The 27,969-nt window shown below is 33.1% G+C and overlaps 1 protein-coding gene across 5 annotated transcripts; it reads left to right on the top strand.

Annotated features, from left to right (window-relative positions):
• The first annotated feature begins 5,200 nt into the window (after nucleotides 1-5,200).
• LOC110097628 (glutamine--tRNA ligase) lies at nucleotides 5,201-27,584 on the top strand. Of its 5 annotated transcripts, none has more exons than XM_028701259.1 (24): nucleotides 5,201-5,362; nucleotides 5,698-5,854; nucleotides 9,568-9,618; nucleotides 9,702-9,773; nucleotides 9,967-10,066; nucleotides 14,297-14,392; nucleotides 14,750-14,811; nucleotides 14,890-14,985; nucleotides 15,069-15,161; nucleotides 15,974-16,126; nucleotides 16,214-16,269; nucleotides 19,489-19,579; nucleotides 19,655-19,741; nucleotides 19,914-20,111; nucleotides 20,192-20,290; nucleotides 20,432-20,563; nucleotides 20,695-20,831; nucleotides 21,398-21,497; nucleotides 21,583-21,678; nucleotides 24,654-24,754; nucleotides 24,854-24,959; nucleotides 25,057-25,146; nucleotides 25,235-25,364; nucleotides 27,317-27,584. In XM_028701259.1, exons 2-24 carry the CDS (start codon nucleotides 5,717-5,719, stop codon nucleotides 27,412-27,414), a joined length of 2,382 nt encoding a protein of 793 aa, XP_028557092.1. In that variant the 5' UTR covers nucleotides 5,201-5,362; nucleotides 5,698-5,716; the 3' UTR covers nucleotides 27,415-27,584. The 5 variants fall into 5 exon arrangements, with proteins under 5 accessions (XP_028557092.1, XP_020679786.1, XP_028557091.1 ...); XM_028701258.1 differs by having other exon boundaries at nucleotides 5,203-5,362; nucleotides 14,890-14,991; XM_020824127.2 differs by having other exon boundaries at nucleotides 14,890-14,991; nucleotides 15,974-16,269.
• The last annotated feature ends 385 nt before the right edge of the window (nucleotides 27,585-27,969 follow it).

Raw genomic sequence — 27,969 nt, forward strand, 5'->3', positions numbered from 1 at the left:
AGTATTTTTTGTTTTTACATGCATAATATTACAAAAATAATAACAACCAACTATTACTCATTCTCATGCTCGTATTCATTCATGATGCTTTTATTAACAGCATAATCATATCAAAATGCCCAGATCACTATTCTTACTCAAATCATACAAAATTTAATAAATAACATCTCAACTAGCGAAAATATAAAATCATCTAGTCAAAATGATTAGAATAATCATACATATAATATACCAAAAGTTATGTCTTGGAAGTTCAATATATTAAGGAAAAATGTAATAAATATCAATTAAAATAGAAGAATAAATCTCATAATCAAAATATTTGAAAATATAGATATGATAGAAGTTACCTATGATGATTAGAATAATTTTTGTAATAGGAGAGTCAGATAAGAAAACCCCGGAAGTATTCTTTCTCTTTCTTCTTTCTCCCCTTCTCTCCTCCCCTTCCTTTCCTTTCTCGACAAGTCAAACGAGAGAGATAGGGGGAGAACGGTTGAGCGGAAATTTTTTTATTAAAAAAATATTTTTTAGTGCCTAGCATAGCGACACTCCAACATGGCAACGTAGCGCTGCATGCTCATTCCATTCATTTGTCTTGAGGAGAAGTTTAGTTCAACTAAAGTGTGAAAAATTTAGAGATTGGATAGCTGTAAATTTAATTCGAGAAATTTTGAACATAAATAATCCAACAAGTTACACACACACATGGGCATTGCACAGTTCCGCTATAATACCTAAAATTTTGGTCCAAAAAGGTAAACATACAAATTTCCCCTATATTCTCTCACATATAGAAAGTATCAAAAATATTTTCATCAAATTTGATATTGAATTTCGAGAAATTTTGGTATCAATATATCTTAAATGTTTATGAATAGGTATCTTTTAAATATCTGTTTAGTATTATAGTTAATATTATAGTCAATGAATAACAATTAATTGACAACAATTTATTAATTGTTACTGTAGTCTCCACTAATCTTGACATGCATGGGCTGGATGGAGATCAGACGGCTAGAATGTTAGTGGAATTGTAGTTGAGAATGCAATATCTTATAATAATATTATATATTACGGTAAAGCACTAGTAGACCTATAAGTCCCCTTCATTACTTTCATTTGCCCATCACCTGGAATTGAAGCAGCGGGCAAGCAAGCTGAGTAATAGTAGAGGATTCGGCTGCTGGAAGTTGGAGAAACCAAGTGCTGAATCTACGATTAGTGTTGGAGAAGCTGCAGTTCAAGAATGCATAAATTGTGGATTTCTGTCACTCTTTTTGAATGCTAAATGTGGAAATCAGTAAGGATAATTGAGGAAAATCTAAATGCATGTAAGGGTATTGTTGTTTGCTGAAAGTAAGTAATAGTTACTATTGCGATTTGCTGAAATAAAGGGGTTGTTGAAATTGATTTGCTAAATGTATTACAGAAAGAGAAGTAAATGTGTTTTGTTGAATGAGGAAGTTTAGCGAAGGTTGTTTACAAAAGGAAAAGAAGAAAGAATCGGGATACTGAGGTGAGATACCCAAAAAAGGTTATAAGAATTAATAAATGTTTTATTATCGCACTCCATCTTCATTATGTTTATGATCACATGTATTCTAGTTTATTTTGGTTATTTGAATGAATATTGTTGTTTATGTATGAATTTGTTTATGTAAAGGATAATCTTTAGCAATGTAAATGATTTAGTAAGCATAGAAGGATAAATATTCATAAAGCGCAACTAAAGTGCAAGCAAAGGGCACCTAAAGAGCACCTAAAGGGCACCTAGAGGGAACCAAAAGGGCACCTAAAGGGCACCTAAAGCGCACCTAAAGGGCACCTAAAGCGCACCTAAATGACAACTAAAGGGCAGTTAAAGGGCACCTAAAGGGAAGCTAAAGGGTAACTGAAGAGCAGCTAAAGCACAACTATATCATCAAAAGCATATATCATTAGCTCTAAAAAGGATGACTATATGAAAAGGGAAATAAGTTATATATGGGGGATAGGCCCGCACAAGTAAAGGCGAAAGACCTGATGAGGTAAGCCTACACTCTTAATTCTAGAAGTTGAGAAATTTGACTCAACTCTGAATGAGAGAACAGCTTCCATTCTAAAAGTTGGGAAAATAGACCCAACCTTGAATTGAAAAGTTGAATGGTGCAAAAGCTTATAGTCATTCTATAACTTATTTAAAGATGTGAAATAGTTTTGGTAAGATAAATAATACTGCTAGGCACTTTCAGGCTCAATATGATATTTCAATATGTGTTTTAATTATGTTAGCATAGTTATTGTATTTCTTAATGGTTCATTATTATTTCATATAACTTGCTTGCGTATTTCATTGAGCCAAGCTCATTAACAGTGGTTGTACTGCAGGAAAGGGGAAGGAGCCCTTGGGACAATAAAAAGAGGTGACCGTTCTTTTAATGTAAGTACGTTTTGGGGTGAAAGAGATCTAAAGCGAGATCTGAATGCTAGAAAGACTTTTGGATATGTGAATGAAAAAAGTTTTAGTATAGCTTTGTATTTGTTTTAATTATGTTGAGGTTCAATAAGGTATATTACATGCTTCCTATTGTTAAGTGTGGAGTTTGATACGTTGAAATCTTTCTCTATTATACTCCAGTTCATGGTAGAGGGTGAGTCAAACTGGGGTGTGACATCCGCCCCTGCCAATAGTCCTTATTCTTCACATTGAGATTAACACATTATGCAATAATGTATTGTGTTAACTATAAAGACATTAGCTATGCATATTAGAGAGCTCATAAACATGGATCCAATGAACCAAGGTGCTTATAACTAATTAACTATTAATAACAGTGTAAGCGAGCCTAGTTGAGCTTAATGAATTGTTTACATGTCAACAGTAACTCATTATGTTACACATCAACTATCATAAATGTCATTTTCTAAATGATATCATCTTGTGCCATTGCCTTGACCAAAAGTGCCTTTACAACATACATACAGAAATATACCATCCACACTTAACATTAGTCCACATGCACTTCTAAAATATTGAACATAAATACCTAAAGAGAAATAAACATACTTGGTAGGCCCTATACAATCATGTACAAGATATATCAATACTTATCCATGTCTTTAACATACGAATTAGATAAAGATGATGCCTTTTGAAATGATGCTTTAGATGATCCTCTTACATAAATAATAGTTTGATCATGGCATCATTAATCTCAATGCAAATTTGAATTAAAATTTTCATAATTAAATCTAGGACCATGCAAAATCGAATTTTAACAAATTTATAGTTGAATCGAAAATCTTAATGAATTAGCCTATTAACAACAAAGTGATCCAATTTGAGCCTAAATGAATCCATACCAAGCAATTAAAGCTTATCTACAAGCTTTAGGACATTAATTAAGTGACCAAACGACCTCCAAGTCTCACATGCATATAGTCAAATTGAGTATCTTGATAAGACAAATCTAATGAAGGAAAAAAAATTCTAATTCTTATATCATTAAGATACCAAAAATTGAAAGAATGGTCACATGGTATCTAAGATATGTTAGATCTTCAAGTAAAAATTTTCATTGTATTATTAATCATATTTTCATTCTTTCTAATAAATATCGATTCAATTTGGTTGAAATTCTTTTATTCTCTCCCATATAGTACAAGAATGTTGATATTTGATTCACTTTTTGAAAATAATTAGTATTATATAACTTCACCATTCTTAGAACATATGTGCATATATGATTCAAACTATGATAAAGTATGGTTCAAATAGTTGTTCAAGCCATGTTTAAACATTATTTGAAATCATATTGTAAAGGCCACTATGAGGTCACCTAACCTAAGACCGCTCTTGCACAAACAAGGTTTACTTCGGAGTTTCTTAATGAAATTCTAATAATTATATAAAAAAAAACCCTCAATGTTTTAGTGTTTAACTTTCACAATCTCCTCCATTTAAGTTACTAATGTTCTTTTCAGTATCCTCCTACCATAATAACCCACTAGGCAGATAATAGTCTAAAGGTGGCTTCTACAAGTTCAAGAGCTAGTTCCTGCCATTTAACACTTTGTTCCATATAGGGTTCAAGAGATGGCTCCTGAAAAGAACACTTTATCATGTATGACACTTAGTTTTCATCTTTCGACTAATGTATTACTCTAATATCATTTTTATAACAACCAAACTCTTAATTATTGATGTATTATTTGCTTTGACCTAAGGGCCTTACGGTTTTGTCACACTAATTTAACTTCCTAGGAGGTCATTATCCTAGAATTGCTCCCACAGGAGCACGCTTAATTTTGGTGTTTCCTAATAAAATTACAACCATTACACTAAAAGGCGTATCGATGTTTAGGAGTTCAATTTTATTTTTAGAAGAGGTTTTGTATAATATAAATTATTTATCTATCACATCTATCTTAAAATAAATTTATATACTTTAAAATTCAACGTGAACAATTTTTTATCAGGGCATACTTATATATTTTTTTTCTTTTCTCCAATTTATTTTGAGATATCCAAAGTCAAATTTCACTAATCAAATTGCCAATTTTAAGTTCATCTTCTTTTGATGTGGTCAAGATACTCTTCAACTCGATGCAATCGTATTGTAAAGGCCACTAATTCCTTTTTTTTTTACGTAGGGGAAAGATCAAGGAATTCCCTATTGCCAACTATTAAACCCTAAGGGGCTATTTGATATCATATTGGAGTTAACTATAACAGGTTTAGTAAATCCTATAAATCAGGATTTAGTACCTGAGGATGTTAAATACTGAAAACTGTTTGGTATGTCATATGTTAAATCCTAAGAAACTGTTTGACAATGTAATCCATTAGTTAAAGTTGTTGGTCTACTTAGAAATTAAATTTAATGTGCTTTGAATTTTATTTACGTGTTAGTTATGAGTTAATTATGAATAATATACTTAGAAGATAGTTTGATTATCCAATAAATAAATTAATAATTTAATTTATAATTACAGTATTCATTATTCAATTATTTTTAAGTATTATTTTAATAAATATCGCAATACTAATTATAAGAACATTATTTAATTATTACTTGAAATAACTAATCATTTCATTATTATTTACACTACTGACTATTTCATTAATTTAAAATTTTAATTACTAAATTATATTAATAAAACTAATATTATTAGTGTTTAATTAAAAAACTTAATAATTAATCTTATAGGCGGGTAGTCTAGTTACTCGAGTAGGCTTTCCTCGCTCGTCACTTAAGGTAGAGCTTCCTTCGCTGGTTCGCGTGAGGGACGGCTTCGAACGAGTCGCTTGTCGGGTTTGCTTTTCCTCCTCTGCATTTCTTCAGTTCTGCTTCCTGTCGGATCGGAGTTCGCCGCAAAGGTACGATATTTCTCCCTTTGGCGCGTTTCTTCTGCTAAATCCGTAAACGCCGTAGTTCGTAAATCCGTAAATCCGCCGAACATCGGGACATATTTACGCCGTAAATCGCCCTAAATCCGTTAATCCGGCATTTAAGAGGAATTCGGATTTACTGCAGCTGGAAAACTGTTTGGCAGGATTTACGGTAAATCCCAGCGTATATATTGCTACAAATCCGATACCAAACAGCCCCTCGATGTTACCCCAGCCCAAAGAATCCTCACCCTCTTGTTCTTCTGAAAGATTCTTTTTTTAAATATTTTCTTCCAGTAAGTGATTCTTAGGCTTGGCTCAAGGTCTGCAGAGGTGCCTGCGATGGTGGTCGTCGATGAGGAAAACGGTGAGATGCATCCGCTGGATCTGTTTCTGTCTGTTGGATTGGATAAGCGGACGGCGGAGAACGTGCTCGTCAACCCCAAAGTCACTTCCAACCTCACTGCCGTCATCAAAGAGGTACCTTTACTGCTTTCTGTTTTAGGAGTGGGAGTATGCAGTATTAATCGGACTGCAACCGTTGTAATATGGATTATAATTTGTCAAGTGAAGAAATACTCCATTTTGAATTGTAGTTTGGTTTCTAATCGAGCTTGTTTTAGTTGGTTGGCATATAGGAGATGAGTTTCTTGCATTCAAATTGGTTTCCCAGCAAAGAAAAATATGGTTTTACTTCCCAATGAAGTCTAATGCTTTAACCTGTCTAGAAAAATCAAGAATTCTTATGGATCAGTATAAACCAACCCAAGCCAAGTTGATTATTAATTTGTTTGAAATTGATGCAAGACAATCATGACCATTAAATGATCTTATGTTTTTTTTTGGTTTATAAGCAATGCCATTTTATTTCAACATGTTCTAATTGCTTCATGATATGTAAAAAGGACCTTTATTTCCTTCTATGGCTGTTGTGTCATATTTTAAGTTGGAGTGTTTAGTCATGAACTTATATAACAAATTCTAATATTATATTGGATCATTGAATTTGAATATTGAATTGAACATTGAATTGAATATTGATCTTCTTTAAACATCGCTCGCCTACTCTCTTTCTATTCGTTTCTCTTCTTAATTATAATCTTACCATTTTATTCTCTTGATTCTATCTTCTTTTCTAATCCCCCTCTTTATCTTCCACTAAATAATATTGAAGCTCTTGATTTACTAGGTCTATTGGTCTCACAATCTTTGTTCCTCGTTGTAAGGCTAGCCTACGTTCACCACTGTCACTAGTTGTGATCCATGTCGTGCACGACAACCTCTAGTGCATTGCACAACCAATTATTCTCGTCTATCATTGCATTCTTGTGCTACATTCTCTACTTGATTATCTGATCTACATGAGGCTACACACCCTATCCTGTGAGGAGAACCGTATTGTGTGAATGCCAAGTGCATTTAAACCACCGCTAACCATCGTCAACACATAATTAATTGTTGCCATTGATGCAACCCTTTCCACACATCTTTATGATCCAACTGCTAGCACCGCACATCGAACATCCACTAGCCCTTGCTTGTGACCTTTGCCAAACTAATGCATTCCATGCCAAATTGTTCATTCTCAGTTGCCTCTGCTTCTTGAACCTAACTCCCTGTCACATTACTGCTATACATTTTGTCCGCATCGTCTCTGCTTTTAGCATACGATTGGAGACTATTAACTTCCTCTTAAGTGATATGCGTTCATCTTCATTTATTCTTCTAAGATCGAGTTTGATAAGCAATACTTTAAAGCAACAAACATCGCTTTTTAGGTGCTGTCACATTCGTGCATAGTTACCACTACAACTTCAGCATTCAGTTCACATTGTTTGATTCGATTCATTTTTGGGGATTGATTTTAAACCTTGTAACTATGATAGAGCACAAATCTTAAGGCATATTCTCCTTTCTTGAAAATGATTTGAGGTCATCCTCTTGAGTAATTAAACTTCATCTTCATGATTTTGCATCCAATCACTAAATGAATGATCATCTTAACACAAAAATTATGGTATTAAACTTATTCTCCTGTTATGATGACATCAATGCATAAGAGGAAGTAAAATTATGGTTAGGACAAATATTATTTGTTAAAAATAAAGAAAAAAATATTATAAATCATGTTGTCACTGTTTTTTTGACTTATTCCATCATGGTCATAAGCATCTACTTAGATAATTTATTTAAGGGTATGATTAAATTTTCCTAGATTTGATCGCTGGATAAATTTTTGCCTGTAAGTGCTGGATGATGAAATTGAAGACGCCTAAAATTATCTGTATGGATTTAATGATGGTCTGAGATAATATGAATGTTGTTACAAATAATAGATCAACACAATCTTCATATTCATCACAATTTTAAGATCATTACAGAGAGTACGTTGATTATCATTTTCCCATAATTGCATCACATAAACATTAGCATTAACATTAACATCAACATTATAAGTATTTTGATCAATCATCCCCTATTAATTGTGTTAAATATTATGATTTATTAAATCATCTGCTGTTTCACCAAGATTTACAAGAAATCCAAGCTCGGGTAAAAAGAAACTTGCAAATGCTTGATAGCTTCAAAGAAGGAAAATGGAATATGGAACATGATTGCAGCATCATACTAGCTATGTTTGAACCAAAATCGACCCTTCCAAAATAATAAGTCCTGACAATAGATGGTGTTCTAAGAAACTTGATGATAATAATCCAGATGTAGTTGACCAATTGATTGAGATCTTGCATGAGCCAAAACCTGAATCTATTACATTGATTGTTGTTGCACTTGATATTGAGCATGACTTTGTACCACTTATAGAGATTATTTATTTCCTAAAGTAGCTTTAGATGTTACCAAAGGAAGATTCACAAAAGCCAGAGCTGTTTCCATCTTCTAATATTTAGTTAATGCTTCTAATTATGCCACAAACACACAAAACAAAGACTAAATCCATTATTTTTAGTTCATGGACTGTTCTTAATTGCGTAGGTTTCTCTTGATTCTCTAGTTCCTTTACCTGATCATATGTCTTCCATTGAGTTTGTGCTACCATTACCACCATTTGCTACAACAAAGTTTTGTGGTGATTGCTTCCACTGCCAGGATGAGTGCCTTGCCATGCTTGCCTCAAACCTCTGGATGTCTACCTTTTGCTACATCCTCTTTTATTGATCATAGATTTGTACAGGAGTCAGTTTCACCTCTTCCACCACTATGGTCATCTTCCAACTCTTTGGAGGAAATATATTTTTAAACTCGAGTGAATGATGCTGGACAGTCATTGCCATCAAATGCTCTTTTATATAAGCATGTGTTTATTTAATTTAAACTTATTTTAATTGCTTCATAATATGCTATGACACTTTATTTTATTTCCTTCCATATTAATCATGTTGTACTTTATGTAGATATTTTGAATCATGAACTTACATATTCCAATATTGTATTCAGTCTTTGAACTTGAATATTCATCTGTAAATCTCTCTATCGCCCCAACCCCTCTTTCTCTCTCTCTCTCTCTCTCTCTCTCTCTCTCTCTCTCTCTCTTTGTTGTTAGACTCTTTGCCTTCTATCTCCTTCTACTATTTTTCTTCTCTAATTCTCGTCTTTGGTTTTCACCAAAAACTAGCAAGTTTCTTGCAAAACAAGTTCGTTTTCAGTTTTTTTTAAAGTAAATGAGGCTTGCTTTCACATGTTATTGAGTTTTTATATAGTGAATATGCATGCTTATGAACATAATGAATAAATAATTGTAAGTTCGGAGAGATTTTCTCATTTACATATCTTCATAAATCTTGTTCAAAGTAGCCATACATGATCCCACGTATGATCTGTTCAGCTGCTGTGTTGTTTCAGATATTCTCCTAGAACTAGCACTAGACTTCAATGCTTATTCAAACTGATGGTTTAAGATCTAAATATTCATATAGAAAGTGCTAAACTAATATTAGGCTTTTACTTGGATAAATTGTATATTCATGGATCAATATAAACAGAACTTTATCAACGTGCATATAATTATAATTGGTGCCATTTCTCACTGTTTCTTGCATTTGGATCTTTTCCTGTTATGCAGATAAATAACTTTAAAATCTGTTTCTTCCGTTAAGGAGAACATCTATTGGTTGTGTTTTGCTTATATCAATTTCTGGAGGTTCTTATAATTGTAATCTGAAAAACTTTTGCAGGCATGTGTTGTTGATGGATGTGGCAAGACTGTTGGAAATCTTTTGTACACGGTAGCTTGTTTAATTTTGAAATTGAATTTTTTGATAGAAGCTGCTTTTAAGTTTTCTAATGCTTGCTCTTTTTTGTCATATAGGTTGCGACTAAGTTCCCAGCCAATGCACTAAAACATCGGCCAACTTTACTTGAATATATCGTTTCATTAAAGGTGTTGTTCTTACCACCAGTTCCAAGTTATAAAAATTCATTGTAAACGCAACCTATTATAAAATAATTAGCATGTCATGTGATCTTTTGTAATAAATCATTGTATAAGAACATTCAATAATGTCATGCATTAAAAAGGTTTGTAGAGGGCATTTGAGTACTCACTTTTTGATAGAAGTTCATAATTTTTGCAGATAAAATCTCCTGCCCAACTAGATGCAGCCTTTGCATTTCTTATGAACGTTGGGCCCGAGACTTACCAGTTGAAAGACTTTGAAGAAGCTTGCGGTGTAGGTATGTGATGCAAGATAATGTATGCGTTAAGATTCACTTCCAAAGTAGTTTTTAGGCAGTTGTCTGATTAAGCTCTATGTATGCATTGAATTAGCTTTTACGTGCACGCTCATACACACATATACATATATATTCTCTCTAATGTCTTTTTCTATTTCTCATCGTCTCTCTCCCAAACTAATTTCCCCCCGATTTACCTCTTTAGGGTTCATACTTTCCTTACCCACTCTATCCCCTCTGAATTCTTATCTCTACTGTTTGATGGCACCAGTATGTTTTAATGTGGCATTCTAATATCTCATCATTTTGCAACTTGTTGGTTCACCCTATTCATTTAAGTGCGAGCCAAATGATTCCTTCTTTTTGGTTCCCTCTGCACATACATTGTCACACTCATTTGCTCTTTGATTTTCTTACAATTTCATTCCTCATTGTTTTACACCATGTTGGCTCCAAGTGCTTCATTTGTTATTCCATATTTGGCAACTCAACACGCTTCATTTGCGCATAGACCAGGCCCTTGCTATTGTGACCTCACTAGCATGCCCTTATGCGACAACTCCATTGTGTCACATCATCTTTGATTTATCACATTGCTAGAATGTCATCCTATGAATCCCATTGTCAATTACTCGTAAAAATCAGTTGCACTTCTATGCTTGTAATCCCACTACTGTTGCTACTACGTTTTTTTCGCAATCAGTATGCAGTGGCACAAAAAACATTGCATTTACTTGTGCCTTTTTCCCTGTCGCAACCACGCATCATAGTTTTCTTCGCATCATGTGCTCGATGCCACATACAACCTTGTTACATCAACGACCAAGTATTGTTACAAATTGTCACACTGATTGCTACAACGTTTTTGTCCTCCCTCATCATGGTCTGCATTAAGTGCCATTTGTGACCAAAGTAAATTGTAACTCCCGTCGTCACTAGTTCACCGTCACATGCTGCTACCTGTCACCTTTGCATCACTGGAGTCACATAGTCTTCTAAGGCATTGCTATTTCCACTCTAGGGACTAATCTTTTATCGTTCCTAGGCACCACCTTTTACAACCCATCTATCATGCTTGCTTGTGTTGTGGAGTTGTTCACAAAATCACTATCTTGTTATAGTGCCGATGACCTGTTTGTGTGATTTTCCCGACCATTCAATGGTGATCCCACTACGCCATTCTTTTGATCTCACTATGCTGCCACCATTGCACCTTTTACCTGAATTACAACTTCAACCATAAGATACAAGGTTGAATGTTGTTCATATCAAGAAGAAGAAATCACCCTCTTCCTTATTCAATGCTCATGAACATCAAAGATATATTTACTTTAATTACATTTTATGACTTAAGGTATGTATATGAATTCATTTTGATTTACGCTATGCATGATTATGAGCACAAAATTTTAAAGTTTAATATCTTGTCATGCCTTCCACTAAAAATGCCATATATTTTTACATACACGACCACATTTATTTTGTGTTGTGATGTGTTTCCTATGCTAATCTTACTCTATTTTTTAAGTAGTTATAAAATTTTAATTTATTTTAGTTAACCTATAAAATACACTGATAACCTGCTAGCATTAGTATAAACTTAGTACACTTGCTATAATTGATGATAGGATGAATTTAATATTTGCTCAAGAACAATCTCAGTGTAAATATTTCTTGAAGATAGAATTGTTGAATTCATAACATACCTGCTGCATTATTGCTATTATTGAGTTTTGAATCATGACTTCATATTTTAACGCACATGGTCATACATATAATGACAAGGATTGACACCATATTCCTATGTTTAATGGCTTACAAGGTCCTCGTGCATGGTTCTTCTCTATATTTTTGGTAAAAGTTTGAGTCCCCTTATATGTTTAAGTTAATGGTTTGACTTGAAATGTGAATTTATGAGAGGGTTTTTTATTTGCTTTCTTATTATGAGGATAAATTTTGGATCAAATGGAAGATCACTTGCATAGTTATCTTACTATTTATGAATATTATATTTAGTTTTTCACCTTACATTGTCAATATGATTAGTGTAATTAATATGAAGTTTATTGGAGTGTTATATGTAAAATCATGAATGGGCTTAGACATTAGACACTTTGTTGATTCTTATGATCCTCAAACTCTCTGTAAAACTTATTACTAGGTTGACAAGAGTGAGAGACTCCTTAGCAATCTTATACTTACAACACATACACAACAATCTTGTTCCTTTAACACTTGAGAGTTCTACGCTTGTCCTTTTATGCAATAATCCCACACTTTCTACATAAGGACTAGCTCAACCTTTGCTAATTCCCAAATCCTTTGAAGATGTAGAAGTTAATGGTCCAAATTGTGATACTGAAGACTTAAACTCGAATGTTCTATGATACTAGAACATGTACTAGACCTTTCCTTAAATTCTATTATTCTAAGGAATCTTTTTTTGCCGAGCTTGTGGAATTAGGGTCCCATCATGAGTTTTGATCGTTATTTTGACTCATACCAACTTATGCTATTAATTTTCACCTTGCCTATACATCAAGCTTGTAAGATGATTTTCTTTCTTCTACTTGGCATGTTTATACATTTCCATTCTATGAGCATAAGCATTTGCATGAACCTTCACTATCAAAAACATACTACTTGTAATAATGAAATTCTTAATATGGATGCTAATATTAATGCTGATTATTATGTAATTAGTTAGTATTAATTTGATTTCGTTCTTTCCTATTTTCAACTTAGACCTATTGATCTTTCCATTTCCATGCATTATATTGGAACTTGGCCTCACCATCTTTGAGATTCCTTGACCTTCCCCATTTCTACTACCATAATATTGAACTAGTAGATTATGTACATTATATGAATGTAAATGTGATTATTAATATTGACTTCATGTTGGAGTTCCTTTGTCTTGTCCAAGATGTTCTCGTGGCTATAATACTTCTTTCAGATGTTCTTATAGGTCTAGTTCTTTTGCTATGCTTACTGCTGTTTGAGTCAAATATATGGTTGCAATCATTTATTATCATTGTTAAGTTTATTCTTCCACCACTTCTACCACTTCTACCACTTGATCCTCCATCAGATGTTAAGCTATCTATTGAGGTGGATGTCTATTATAGAACTCCTCCATGACCGCTAAATTATATTGATGTCCTACTTTCTAGCATCATATCAGATATATCAAGCATGTTTTGACACCACCACTTCCATAGACATCATTTCTTCAAACTCTTCAGGGAGGAGTTTCTTATATCCCTAGGAGTTGATGCAGTATGAAAATGTGTTATATTATCACCTGATTTATCAAATGTGTAATCAAGCATGATTCTTTCATAAAAGATTTAATATTATTGCTCATAATCTCTTTGGCTACCATTGCTTTCTTTCCTATTTTCTTATATGTCTAATCCTCTTCATAAATTGAGGAATATTGTGAGAGAACTTCAATCCTTTGAATTTTAAATCAAGTATAATAAGTTTTGATTCCTTTATTATCTTCTATTCACTTTCTCTCATATGGTGGATTCCACTTTTCCCTTTTTCCTCTTTACTCTAGTTTGCATCACATTTTATCCCAGACTCTTGGGTTCTTGTTTGTTATTACGATGTTCATATATCTAAAGCATAAAGCTTGTTCCTATTCTTAACTGATTATGTGCATGTCTTCCTGAAGTCGTCCAAATAGTATTCTACTATCAAATCTTGATATTATTGTTTTATTTGGGATGAAATTTTTATTTGTTCGTCTTTTTTGGTCATAGGCTATTTGAAAAATTATATATGAGGAGCCTTATATGTTATCGCTTATTTCAATTCACATGGAGGATTGAGTCTTAATTTCTATAATGCCCAGTCTACTAATTGCAACTGGGAGGCATTTTTTGAAGCAATTTTTATTTTTTTCATAAATTTGACTTGCTTGATATTTACGGAACCTGTTTGGTGGTTTGGATGGGCTTTATAGTACTTAAAGTTATAGGGTGATGGTCAATGCATGAAATATTATAACTTAACTTTTGTTAGCATTACACCATTTAACCTTTTTTTTTTTTTTTTCAAATTTTCCAGCTGCATAAGTTTATTTAGTTATTTATTTATTTGGTCTTATGTGCATTTACGCTTGGGTGCATGTGACCGGCTTTCTCTTATATTTAATATATGCTATGAAGCTAAAATACATTTTTCGTGAACAATTTTAAAGGAAATTTCTATGCTTTGTAGGAGTGGAGGTCTCCTTGGAAGAAGTTAAAGCTGCAATTAATGCAGTGTTGGAAGAAAATATGGATGCTCTATTGGAGCAACGGTATCGTATAAATGGTGAATGACTTTCTATTCCATGCTTGTAATTATTTGAAATGAATAGTGCCATTATCTGTATGCACATAAGTTGTTAACACATTTATGTATAAGTATTTATGCTATCATATAAAATATAAACATAAGCTTATACTGTTGCAAAATGGTGCATTTGTTGATATACACTTTTTCGCACTACAGACATTTATATGTTTTTGTGTGAATTTCATCCAGCCTGTTTGTGAATAAGGATAAACTATCCAATTTCTTATATGTGGTTTCTGTACTTCTCTTGCAAGCCTTTTAGTTTGCTCTTTTTCTACTCAGTTTGGCAAATGGTTCCTTGATTATTCTAATTTTATCCCTTTGTTCCACCAGTTGGCAACCTATGTGGACAAGTTAGGAAGAAACAGCCTTGGGCTGATGCTAAGACTGTTAAGGTAAATAAATACTAATGCATTGATAGTCGTATTAGTCATTACGGTTTGTTAGAAGTTTCTATTCTTGTTATGTAACAGGAAATAATTGATGCAAGAGTTGCCGAGATACTTGGTGAGAGGACGGCAGATGATGATATAAAACCATTGAAAAAGAAGAAGGAAAAGCCTGTAAAGGTTGAGGTGTGCATCTTATGTGCTTGTTGGTTGGTTTCCTGTTATGATAAATAGTTTTATTTTTAACATTTCCTTGTTTCCAGGATCAACCTAGTCATACCAGTGCTCCTGTCACACCACCTGAAGAGGAGTTAAACCCTTTTTCCATATTTCCTCAACCTGAGGAGAACTCAAAGGTATGTAGCCATCGGCCGCTGGTTTGATACTTGTTTATTTATTTGTGAATTGTGTTCTTTCGATTTCTTGACAATTCTGCAAAGTGTCTGTGATGGAATCTTATTGTTTAGATAATTCTATGGTTTATTCTACTGACTTGTATGTCACATATTTGTAAGCCTTTTATAACCATACATGGTTTGTTTTTTTCCACCACAAAGTCCACAAGATGGGATATATTATGATGTTTGTGAAGTTCAAATTCAAGATTTTGGCAGCAGTTTTTAAAGCTCTTACCAACAGGTCCAATTGGCACCCAAAACTATCGATTTTTTTAGATAGATCTCTCAAGGACCCCTAATGTTTTATGCATTTCTAAGGCAAATTATTTTTTATTGTACTTTTGAATTGTCTAAGTTTAGCTTTATCCCCTTCACGCACCCCCCATTGTAACTTCTACATAAATCTAGTTATTGATGCGCATAGTAGTATATTTTGCTGGTTATTTTATGGTTCAAATAATTTGTTTTTGTTGAACATTATCTTATATAAAAGATTGTTCGGTCAGCAGTATGCAATCTTATTCTGTTGCTTCTACTTAAATCCACCAACCCAAACCTTCATGCACAATATTTTCAAGCATGCTGCGTAAAATTCTTTTGAGCTAAAGTTGGAGTTAGTTTGATTTTTGATGGAATCCTCTATTTCACATATTGATGGGGACAAGTCCTGCATCACATATTCTATGAGACAAAACTCCAGCCTTCAAATGATGAGAAATTGATACATGTTATGAAGAATCTTTTCACCTATTCCCATGCAAGTTTCTCAGGTTCATACTGAGATATTCTTTAGCAATGGAGAAATATGGAGAGCTCACAACAAAAGGGAAATGCTAGAGAAGCACCTCAAGATAACTGGAGGAAAGGTTATAACTCGTTTCCCTCCTGAACCAAATGGATATCTTCACATTGGACATGCGAAGGTATTGGAGATTGCTGTCTTAAATATGAATATTATGTTGTACTTCTGTGAGATTGCATTCGTCTCTTATCTTATGATATTGTTACAGGCCATGTTTATTAATTTTGGTTTAGCCAAGGAGAGAAATGGTTCATGTTATTTGCGGTAAGCATAACATATATATTTTTCCATTTTGATTGTATCTTTAGATCAATAAGTTGTATTGAAGTCTTGCAACTTGCCAATACTAGCCTCTATGATTTTCTTAATTTCTTTCATCTATTTCTTAATGGTGTATCATAGATCTACATTATTTGTGTGTTGAATATTTGTTTGATTTGCTAGTTTGCTCTGTTCTACTTCAGGATTTCAAGAAATCATATGGGTGAGAATAAATTTGTGCTAATATTCACTTTGCCTGTGAATTTGGGCATAGATAACAAAAGTGTATCGACTTATTGAGTGTTTGTTAGATCGGTCTAGCTAGGTTGAGTTTTTGGAGTTTGCTGAAATTAGAATTTCTTAGGTTGAGTGGGCTCTAGCCGACGGCTAGGAATTTGGGAGAGCTGGATCTTCCTCTCCAATTGAAGATCCAACTATATCTTGTATTTTTCTTCTTAGTTCTTTCAATAAAAATGAATTTTTGTGTTCTTCGTCCTAAATTTCTTGGGCCGTTCTCTGGTTTTGCTGAAATTTCCTCCACTTCTTATCAGTCTTTGGATTGAAGTATTAAAAAAATATTTTATATATTTATGTCTTAAATAGAAGTAGAGTAATTCAGTGAGAAATATGGTAAATATCAATATCTTTTTAGTTTTCATGCCAATTTTGAAAAAAACTTTTGGAATATTTTTATCTTTGTTGATCAAGAGCAGATTTCTCCCTCTTTTTCATCTACATCCAGCTAGCTGCACATGGTGATGATAGATGATAATAGAAGGCCTTCTTGTATTTACTCTTCAAGAAGTTATGATTTTTCTAGGGTTTGGTATGCTGAACCTTAACATGCTGGCCACCTCCAATCTCCAACCTACATCAATGACTACCTCCTTTGGCTACCACTACTCCGCTGCCGCCATAATTTCCTTGTCAGTTGTCACCACTGCTTCATCGGTGGCGGTCACTATCCATACATTAATAAATATATTCAATATTAAATAAAAAAACAACATGTTTTTAAGATATCAAACATATTTTATTTCAAATCAAAATTGAAAAAAAAAAAAAAACAAAAGTGATCCCAAAACTACTCCTAAATTATCTTAATAAGTAAAAGCCTACTTTACACTTTCATGTCTTCACCCACAATAGAAAGTTATAGTATCACTTTTTGATGCAAGTCATCTTTGGTTTTAGTGTATTTTAATGTAAAGTTAGAATGAGAGGCATAAATAAGCACAATAAGGAGCAGAATTTGTAGCATGCCAACTATTAGTTTAGGTGAAGTTTAATATGTTTTGATGACAATCATTAAACATATAAAGATTGTGTCAAATGGTAATTGAAATTATTCTAAAATTTAACACTTTGCTAGTAATTTGGGAACAAAAAAATACAATGATTAGGATTGACTCCACGCTTAGGTAAATAAGGTTATTGCAAACTTGATTAAATTCCAATCATGCATGCAAAACCCACACAATATGGAGATGAAAAGAAACAACGATAAAGTCGCTGAAGAAGATCCATGTCTCATCTGGTGAAGAAGAAGCTTTCATCAGAATCAAGAGTCGAAATATGAATTAATAGCACATCATAAGTTTGAGCAAAATTTGAATTTTTATTAATCTACTGATAGGCTGTTTGTTTTGGCTGAAAAAGAAATGCATTGCAAAAGGAATGCAATGTAAAATGAATACTTTAGAGTTGTTTGTATGAGTGTAAAAGGAATGCAAAAGATTACTTTTTTTGTTTGGTTTGATTTAAAATGAATGTAGTGTAAAGTGCAAAGAGGGTGGTGGGCGGTGGTCGACATTAGTGGCAGACGTGGTAGACTGTGGTGGTCGTTGGGGGCTGGGCTAGTGGTGGGTGGCTGGTGATGGTCGGTGTGGTCGTCGGTGGCTGTGTTCAGGTGGCGGTGCTCAGGCGGTAGTGGTCGCGGGCGATGGCAATTGCAATGAATTTCCGGTGTATTTGGAACTCACCCGAGCATGAGGAACTCTAAATACACCAAAAATGAACTGGAGAGTGAATTCCAAAAGTACCAAAATTTTACACTGCATTTGCTTTACTTCAAACAAAACACTAATATTCTCAAAACCCCTGCATTTGGAATACTTTGCACCCCTTTTATTTCAAACCAAATAGTCCCTAAATGAATTTTGACATGTTATAGGTTCCTATTTATAACCAAAAAGGAACCACAATTGGTAGTTTCTCTAAAATTTCAAAAGCAAACTAAAAATTGCAACTCCTCAATTCAAGAACCTTGGTCAAACATCTAATCTCCAATCCGATTAATCCAATTGCTGTGCGTATTCTCTCTATCAAATAGATGAAATTAACACATAAATCCTCCATTCCATCAAGTGATGCATCACTTGAGTTGCATGAAAGGATTGATGGCTTTGATCGTCGTCGACAACCCACCTTCTTCGGCTTCGATCGTCGTCAACAATCCATCTTCATCGGCTTCGATTGTCGTCTACAACCTATCTTTTGCTGCAATCCGTCATTCTTCACAAGCTCCATGCTCTGATATCAACTGATGTGGTGAATCAGTGGAATAAATAGACCTGCCAGAAGGAACACCCAAATATGGGGAACAAACTAAGCTCAAGGCTTCAAATCATTATAATATTCATCATCCTACTCTCAACCTCTTCCTAATATATATATATAACCTAGTAATAGAGTATTCTAGAACTTACTAGAAAACTTGGTACCCAAGTAGATAAACTATTCCTAAGGTGTGCTGTAACTAGGATGTTCTACATCATTCTATAAATAGGAATGCAGGAAGATACAATACTGAAACAAATAAATGGTAGTAATACTCTTAATAACGAGGAAATCTTTCTAATATTAATTACCTTCCAATATTAGCAGTTCTATCTAATAAACCAATACTACTAAATATGCCAACAATGGTCAACCCAGTTCCTTAAAATTGATGATGGCTTCAGACACCAAACAATCTGTTAGCTTGTTCTCTTTCTTAGTCTAACTGCTTTAGAATCTACTGCAGTTGAATTGAGATGATTTTAACTTGCTGATTCAACAGCTTCCACAATTTAAAAACTAATAATTATAATACAATTTATAGTTGTGGTTCGTTTGCTTACTTTAACCACGCTTGCCATGTTTTTTTTGTTATTTAAGGGAAATCTTATTTTTGCTGGCTGATAACTGTGCTAATATTTCATAATAATATTCTTGTACCAGGTTTGATGACACCAATCCTGAAGCTGAAAAGAAAGAATATATTGATCATATCCAGGAAATAGTGCAGTGGATGGGCTGGCAGCCATTCAAGGTTTGCTGCTTGGAATTAGTTGAAACCATATTGATTCGGGTTTGGGAACAACTGATTCTTACTGCATTTTATCAGGTTACATATTCCAGTGATTACTTTCAAGAACTATATGATCTAGCAGTTCTGCTTATACAGGGAGGTCTAGCTTATGTTGATCACCAGGTTTGTCTAATTTTGGTTCAGTCTGATCAGTATTGAATGCTTAAGAAACCCCTCATTGGATGATTGGCTTATTATGAGGGCCTGACTAATTAAGTCCGTCATTAGGACATAAAGCTACCCTAAAGAGGCCTTGTTTGAAAAAGATGTTTACTTGGATTTAATTTTTTGTCAGACCCCTGAAGAGATTAAGGAGTATAGGGAAAAGAAGTTGAATAGTCCATGGAGAGATCGGCCTATTTCAGAATCATTGAAACTTTTTGATGACATGAGAAGGGGCTTAATCGAGGAGGGTAAGGCAACTCTTAGAATGAAACAAGATATGCAGAGTGAAAACAAGAATATGTATGACCTGATAGCATACCGTATTAAGGTAGTTCTTCTACCCAAAGCAATTTTGATGAGCTGATTTTTCTATATTGTTTTCTTCATTTTTTTTGTGATTAAATTCAGTTCACTCCTCATCCACATGCTGGGGACAAGTGGTGCATCTACCCTAGTTATGATTATACTCACTGCATAGTGGATTCTCTTGAGAACATTACCCATTCTGTGAGTGCTATGTTACTTTTTGCATAACCTGTTTTCAAGCACATCTTTCTGCTGTCATCAAGAATTTGTATACATAAATTGATTGGTGTTTTTAGTATAATTCCTTATGCTGGTCTAATGGTTTTTGTTTTTCCTGTGAAGCTTTGTACCCTCGAGTTTGAGATTCGCCGCCCTTCATATTATTGGTTACTGATGGCTTTGGACATATACCAACCATATGTTTGGGAATATTCAAGGTTAAACATTTCAAATACAGTTATGTCCAAGCGTAAGGTATTTATCCGTTCAATTCGACATTTCCTCTTCAGTGATGCTTTTATAATTGAACATTTCCTCTTCAGTGATGCTTTTATTTTTCTTGTAATGATTCTTTGACTGCTTATTGCTTGATTAAAAAATCTCAGTTGAATCGTTTGGTCACGGAGAAGTGGGTGGATGGATGGGATGACCCTCGGCTAATGACTTTAGCTGGGTTGAGACGCCGGGGAGTGTCTTCAACTTCTATAAATTCTTTTATTCGAGGAATTGGAATTACAAGAAGGTTGATTCCACTTTTCATCTTAATCTTATTTGGTTGTAAAATAAGGGCTAGGTTTGTTTATCATAGGCTATTAGGCTGAGTGAAGGAGTAAACCTATAAGTTCTATTATTGAGTTGTGTGCTTTATTTTTGTATGCACGTGTTTATCTTGTTAGTTTGCTTATGTTGACAAAATATTGAATAATTATTTATTTAGGAGTCTAGAAATTGGTGATTGATTTATTTTGTATTATGCTTTGAAATATTTTCTTGCTTCTTTCTGCATGTATTCTGATGTTGATTTTGCCATATAGTTTTATAAATTTTACCATCAACATTATATTATGCACTGTTGTGTCTTTTGTTAGGAATATTCCGACATTATGAAACAATTCTATATTAGAGTTTTAATTCATAAGTTTTTGGAAACTGATAATTTCTTAAGCTTGAAACTACAACTTTTTACAACAGACAAAAATACAAAAATGATGAAGATAGTTGGCCAATAGAGGATTTTGCAGGGTTAACTATGTTGCAGCTGTCTTGCAAGGCGTATTTTTGAAATTTCTTTTGTATCTTGATGTACAGTGATAACAGCATGATACGTTATGACCGTCTTGAATACCACATCAGAGAAGAGCTTAACAAAAGTGCACCACGGGCAATGGTTGTCTTGAATCCTCTTAAGGTACTGTGTTCTTTTTGTTTTTTTTTTTGGGAGGGGGGGTTGGGGATTATTACTTTTTATTCAGTTTATTTGACCTTCTTTACAGATTGTTATCACAAATCTTGATTCTGAATCGCGAATGAGCCTTGATGCAAAGATGTGGCCTGATGCTCCTTCAGAGGATGCATCCTCTTTCTATAAGGTACTTGTTTGTTTTATCAGGTTGGAGGGAGACAACAACACTTTCTCCTCGTGCTTGAATATTTTATAGAATATATCTTGTCTTAAATCATACTGAATTTAGTTTTTTTTTTTCCTTTAGATTTTTTAGCCTATCAAATGCCGATTGTATTGGTTTTATTTTGTTTCATCGGTCAGTTAAGGTTACATAAGCTCATATGAATTGTTTTGTATACGCACACCCCAAGGTTAAGCTTCTTAGGAACCATTTATTGATTGAGATATCGATTGATTCACAAAAAAAAAAATGTAGGATATATATACATACCCTTAGTTTTCTAATTTTCCATGCTATCTAGGTTTGACATATTGCTATATCTGTTAAATAGAAGCTATCATCATCCATTTTTCTCCAATTTTTTTCAGGCTTATCGTTGTTTGACCTGGGTATTGTGGTAATGTTACCAAGTGTGCAAAATCTACATATTTGAACTATCACTGACACTTTTTTCCTGATAATCCGTCCGTGCTGAAGGTCCAATGATTTAGTGCGGCAATTAAGGAAACTTTGAAGCTCTTTTATGTTCAGTTTCTTTTCATGACCATATCTTTGAGACAATTCTACCTTCTCCCCTTTTCCATTTTATTGCTTGCTCCAGTTTGGTAAAAGTGGTCCAATTTGCATCCTTGACAAGTTTTCCAAGTTTTGGACAAGCGTTTCCATTTTTTTGCTTGCTTCAGTTTTGAACAATGTTCTGAATCACAAATGATCCATGTCTTAGTGGTTTATTCTTTGATTTCTGTAACTTTTATTTGGTATTTTTTGAGTTGCCACTCGTTACTTTATCTAAATCTTCACATGCCTAAATTATATAATCAAAGGCATACACATTATATATATGCTTGTACTAGAATGAAAAATAAACAACTATATAGCCCTTTCCAATTCCTTTACTTTCTAACATAGTAGTAGAACTATTCCATACAAAGACCTTGTTTCTTCATTTTACTACCTTCTATTTTTGGGACTATAATAGCTAGATGGCTTCATCTTTCAATCAATGATCTTTGTTTATAATTTTTGCTCTTTTGACATTCCTTCAACACCTTTGGTTCTCTTGTAATTGTAGTTATCAATGTCTTCCTTTTCTCATGGGACCATACATGCGACGTGTTTTAATTTTCTAGGAAAATCTAGAACTACTTGCGTGGCTAATTTGGTATCTTATGAACGCTTGTATGCTAGAATTGAAACTTGTAGTTTTGGACACGATCTAAGAGGATTCCAAGGAATTCTTATTTTGGCTTTTTCACAAGCAATATATATAATCATGGAGACATGTAATGATCATTTGAGAAAAGGATCAAAATTGTCTCTTGATTTTTTATGAAAGACCAAAATAGCACCCCAACTATATTAAATGATCATTTTGGCCTCTCAACTTCTTAAAGGCGAACTAAAATAATATGAGACTATTTTGGTTCCTCTTTAAAGACTTGAGGGACCAAAATGATTATTTAATATAATTGAGGATCATTTTGGTCTTTTATAAAGAGCAAGGGATCAATATGGTCATTTTCTCATGTTCATTCAATTGTTCAATAAAATTTCAAATATTCTTTGAGCGTCTCACAATATTTATGAGTGTTCATAAATTTGTTTTTGACTACTCTTGAGGGTGATTAGCTTGATGTCGTTGTGAGCATTAGATATTTGATTGTGTGACTTTTTTCCTTATTTTTTTCTATATACCCATTTAGTGATTGATGTGTGTGCATGATTACAATTTTTAAGGTGTGATACTTGCATAGTTTACTTTTTATGGTGTGATTGCAGAATTTTATATTTGATTCTCATACATTTTACATAAATTCATATTCAGAGATTACTATATCATTGTTTCGAGTGAAATAAGCATGCTCGTTGTTTTTACACTAGAAGTTCCTAATTTTTTTTGTTAAAGTTCAGAGTTTGTAACCTAGGAATTGTTTTTTTTTTCTGTGCTTTTATTGTGTATCTCATTCTAGGTTGCATTAGTGAACCACACACCTCTAATTTGTCCAGCCGGCCCAAAGGCCGGCTCAGGTCTACAAGAGGTGGCACTTGTCCACCTCCCTTCCTTCTTGCCGCCCACATTAGTGGGCCCCACTAGTCCAAATTGAATTCAAATTGCAGAGGGGGCGGCTAGGGCTTGGGAGGGAAATTAGACTAGGAAAGTTTATGTATTAAAGAGCATGAGATGTTTTAGGAGGAGGTTATGTTTTGTTTTGTTCTCTATTAGGGTTCTTTGGCAATTTGGGCTCTAGACTCCCTTGTTTAGAGATTTGGGAGAGACGATCCTCCTCTCGTATTGAGGATCACTTGTATCTTGTTTCCGTGCTTGTTTGGTTTTGATTTTCATATTGCAATCTATCGTTTGTGTTGATTTCTCCCATATTTTGTGTTATGCTTGCTGTTTTTAACTAATTGGTGATAGGTTTGCTTGCGAACTCAAGTATTACCCTTAGGGTTACTTGCGAACTCAAGTATTTCCTATCAAAATTCGAGCCTTTATCCTACTACGGGAGGTCGGCAACAAGATCTTCAACTACGTTATTTATAATCATCATTGTTTCTAAACTTAAGTTGACATATTTTATGCTATCTTGAGTTTGTTGGGGAATATTATCTTATTGCAATTATCACATAGCCTAAATTGTTTATTATAGGAATATTTATTCATTATTTAATATTTTCTATATTTCTGTTTGTATCAGAATTTAGGAAAGATACATTCATTTTTAATTCTCCCCCCTAACACCCTTAACATAGAATAAAGGGTACTTGAGGAAATAGCAACCAACACCTTAATATGTCATTCCAGGACCTTATTGTGGTAAATCCTTTTAATATTTTACTATAATTATATAAATAAGTCGAGCACCAATGATATGCATAATTTAATATTTATTTCTATTTCTTTTTAATGTTGATTTAATTTCTTGAAATCTCCATAGGTTCCTTTCACGAATGTTGTTTACATTGAAAGAACGGATTTTCGTCTCAAGGACTCTAAAGACTACTATGGGTTTGCTCCCGGAAAAACTGTTTTATTAAGGCAAGTTAAATGATATTTTTATTTATTATCATGTATTCTTAACATCATATTAGAATGAAAGAAATCTTAACTATTATTCCATTCCTTGAAAATGGCCAGATATGCCTGCCCTATAAAATGCACAGAAGTAATTTATGGGAATGATTCTGAATCTATTGTTGAGATCAGAGCTGAATATGACCCATTGAAGAAAACCAAACCAAAGGTTCTGATTCTACCAATTTATGTTTTTTTTTTTAGGGATATGGTAATGTTTACTTGATAATCCTCTAATTTCTCTCTCATTTATTTATTTTTGGCAGGGTGTTCTTCATTGGGTAGCTCAACCTTATCCAGGAGTTGAACCACTCAAAGTGGAAGTAAGGATTTTTGATAAGTTATTCTTGTCTGAGGTGAGTGTTGTAGTGTAGTGATTATAAAACTCTAATACCCATATTCAATGCCATGACTTGTTTTAATTTTTTTTTTTTTGCTTATCAGAATCCAGCAGAATTGGAGAACTGGCTTTCAGATCTGAATCCAACTTCCAAGGAGGTGATATCAGAAGCATATGCTGTACCCTCGCTTGTCAATGCTGTAGAAGGAGACAGATTTCAGTTTGAGCGGCTTGGTAATTCCTATTCTCGTTACTATCTTATAAAAGATTACTTCTTTGATATTAACCTATCTTCTAGAAAAAACTTTGAACAGTTATATTATTTTCTTTTGTTTTATTAAAATTTATTTTAGGGACTCGAAGCACTAATTCAATAAGCCCCATCATTTGAATTGAAGACTTGATTCATGGTCCTTGACTAAAATTGTATGAGGGAGGTTGAGGGTTTATATTTGGTTGATAATTAATGCATGCAATTCTAAGTAAAAAAAATAGTGAAATATAATAATTTTATACTTGTTGGTGTTAGGGAATCACCTATAAAGTAGAAAGGAGTTTGATAAACTAATTTTAGAAAGAAACGGATGAGCTACTAAAAGATGAAAGGAAAATTGTTGTTGTAATGATGACTTTTGTGATCAAGGTTTTTTTTAGGATGGTATCTTAGAGGATTCATGATCAATATAAAGTAAGAAAGGAAAATGATATGAAACTATACTTGATTTTGCAGTAACATATGATTTTTTAGTGTGAGCATAGCATATTCTTAGAAATGAACATTGCATTTAGTTGCTTTCAAATGCATGGTCATTAAAATGTAGAGATAGATGGCTCAAATTTTTAAGGTGAGAAAGTTATGATTTCAAAATATTGAATGTTAATAGAGGCAAATTAGAAGCATCAAAATTGAAGAGCTAGATATATGGCATTGGCTAGTTGAAGTTAGAGGATTTACATATAAGTTGTATGGGAGCTTAAAAATAGATCATATTATTTACAGGAATGGCTTATCGTAGTATTAGTTTGTGAGTTAACAACAAAATTTCAAACATATAAGGATTATTAATGGACAAACGTTGGGCACATATCTTATATTGATTTAAAAGGTGGTGTTCGCAAAAATATTGAAAATTGATATATATTATTTACAAATAAAATAGTTTTATTGGTGAGAACAGTTTTGAAATAGCCAAGAACATAAGAATAGTGAAGAAAACTTAAGAAGATTAAGGGAATTTTATTAATATACCAAAGATTAAGGATATGCATGCTATTTTAGTAAAGGTGAAGTTAATGATTTTCACTTTGTATTTGTAGATATACAAGTAATGCTAGGATTATTTGCTTGAGTATATGAGATTTATTATACAAAAGAATGAGAATTAGATAATTTAGATGAGTACACATCTGTTAAAGTTGGTTGTTAAATGGAGCCTCAAGTACCGATAAATGGATAGTAAATATATTTCTTATAAATTTATTATTATAATGCTATGACTTTGGCTTATAAAGATAGCAATCATAGTCTGTTTGAGTGTGGCAGAAATAAGAATGCTAAAATAAATATTTAAATAAAGTGATGAATTTATCTTAGAAATTTTACTAAGAGTAGGACATATTGGAGATTATATATTAAAAAATAGAATAAATCGATTGATTTCGACATGTGTAATATAGAGTATAAGATGTATTGATGATGCATTGATAGACTTAGGTTTCGTTTGGGACGGCTTTTTTACTGCTTTTCAAAACATTTTGTTAGTACAAAAAATTTTGAACCAGAAAGTTGATTTAGAAAGTAGCAAAAAAGCTGTCCCAAATGAAGCCTTAATTAGAGTATTAAAAAAAGAAAATAATTAGATCAAAGTTGGTGTGATTAGAAGTTGTGTAATACACAAAAAAAAAAAAAAGAATTGGAGTAGGATTTATAAAGCCAATTTTAAATATTGTGATAGCTATTTAAGATGATGATTATCAATTATGATAGATTTCAATGTCATTGAATTTACTTTAAAATGAGTGTAAAACAGTTGTAATCAATCAAATTTGTACTTTCCTAATCTCAAAGTAAATCCAATGAAATCAAAACTCGTCCTAATTAAAAATTTGATGCACCAAATGTACTGCTTTTATTTTCCTGTACATTGATTTTCCGAACAAATTTATTTATTTCTTTTTTGTTTCAGGCTATTTTGCTGTGGATCCAGACTCTACGACAGAGAAGCTTGTGTTTAATAGGACCGTTACCCTTCGTGATTCCTACTCCAAAGGAGGAAATAAATAAAAACTATCTGTAATACATCTTTTTTGTGCCAATTGTGCATGTAGTTTAATAGATTATGAAAATATTGAAATTGTGGTGGACTTGTCTGGAAATTTAACAGGCACTTTCACTCTTTTCATGTGCTTATTTTGGAAAGCATAAATTATCATAATTAAATATTTTCTTGTTTCTCTCCTTCTCTCTCTAAATTATTCTGTGTAGACACCAGATGCCGTTCGGAGGTGAATCAGAGCGCACCATGTTACCCCTTTGCTGTGTATTGAGGCTATGTACCAGATGACGCGCGCTCTGATTTACCTCCGGACAGTCTGATGTCCGTACATAATAATTTCTCCTCTCTGTCTCTATATATGAGGATTTTAGCCAACTTGTCAAATGTTTTGAAGATCATGAGGCTTTGTTAACAATTGAATTGATGATTGTTAGCTCAAGCATGAGTAGCTAATCATTAATATTATTCAATTTATGAATTATATTTTACTTTTTCTTATGAAGTTTCTTCCTATCTATTAAATATTCTTATAAACTTTTAATCATCTTTGAAGTTTTTTTTTT

Source organism: Dendrobium catenatum, unplaced genomic scaffold, assembly GCF_001605985.2.
Source record: "Dendrobium catenatum unplaced genomic scaffold, ASM160598v2 fragScaff_scaffold_1659, whole genome shotgun sequence".
Classification (NCBI taxonomy): domain Eukaryota; kingdom Viridiplantae; phylum Streptophyta; class Magnoliopsida; order Asparagales; family Orchidaceae; genus Dendrobium; species Dendrobium catenatum.

What these genes read in the sequence shown, in the direction of transcription:
- LOC110097628 (XM_020824127.2), top strand. Translation starts at nt 5,717, where the DNA reads ATGGTGGTCGTCGATGAGGAAAACGGTGAGATGCATCCGCTGGATCTG. An exon ending in TAGCTTATGTTGATCACCAG is followed by an intron (nt 19,742 to 19,913) that starts GTTTGTCTAATT and finishes ATTTTTTGTCAG; the next exon opens with ACCCCTGAAGAGATTAAGGA. An exon ending in GGAATTGGAATTACAAGAAG is followed by an intron (nt 20,832 to 21,397) that starts GTTGATTCCACT and finishes CTTGATGTACAG; the next exon opens with TGATAACAGCATGATACGTT.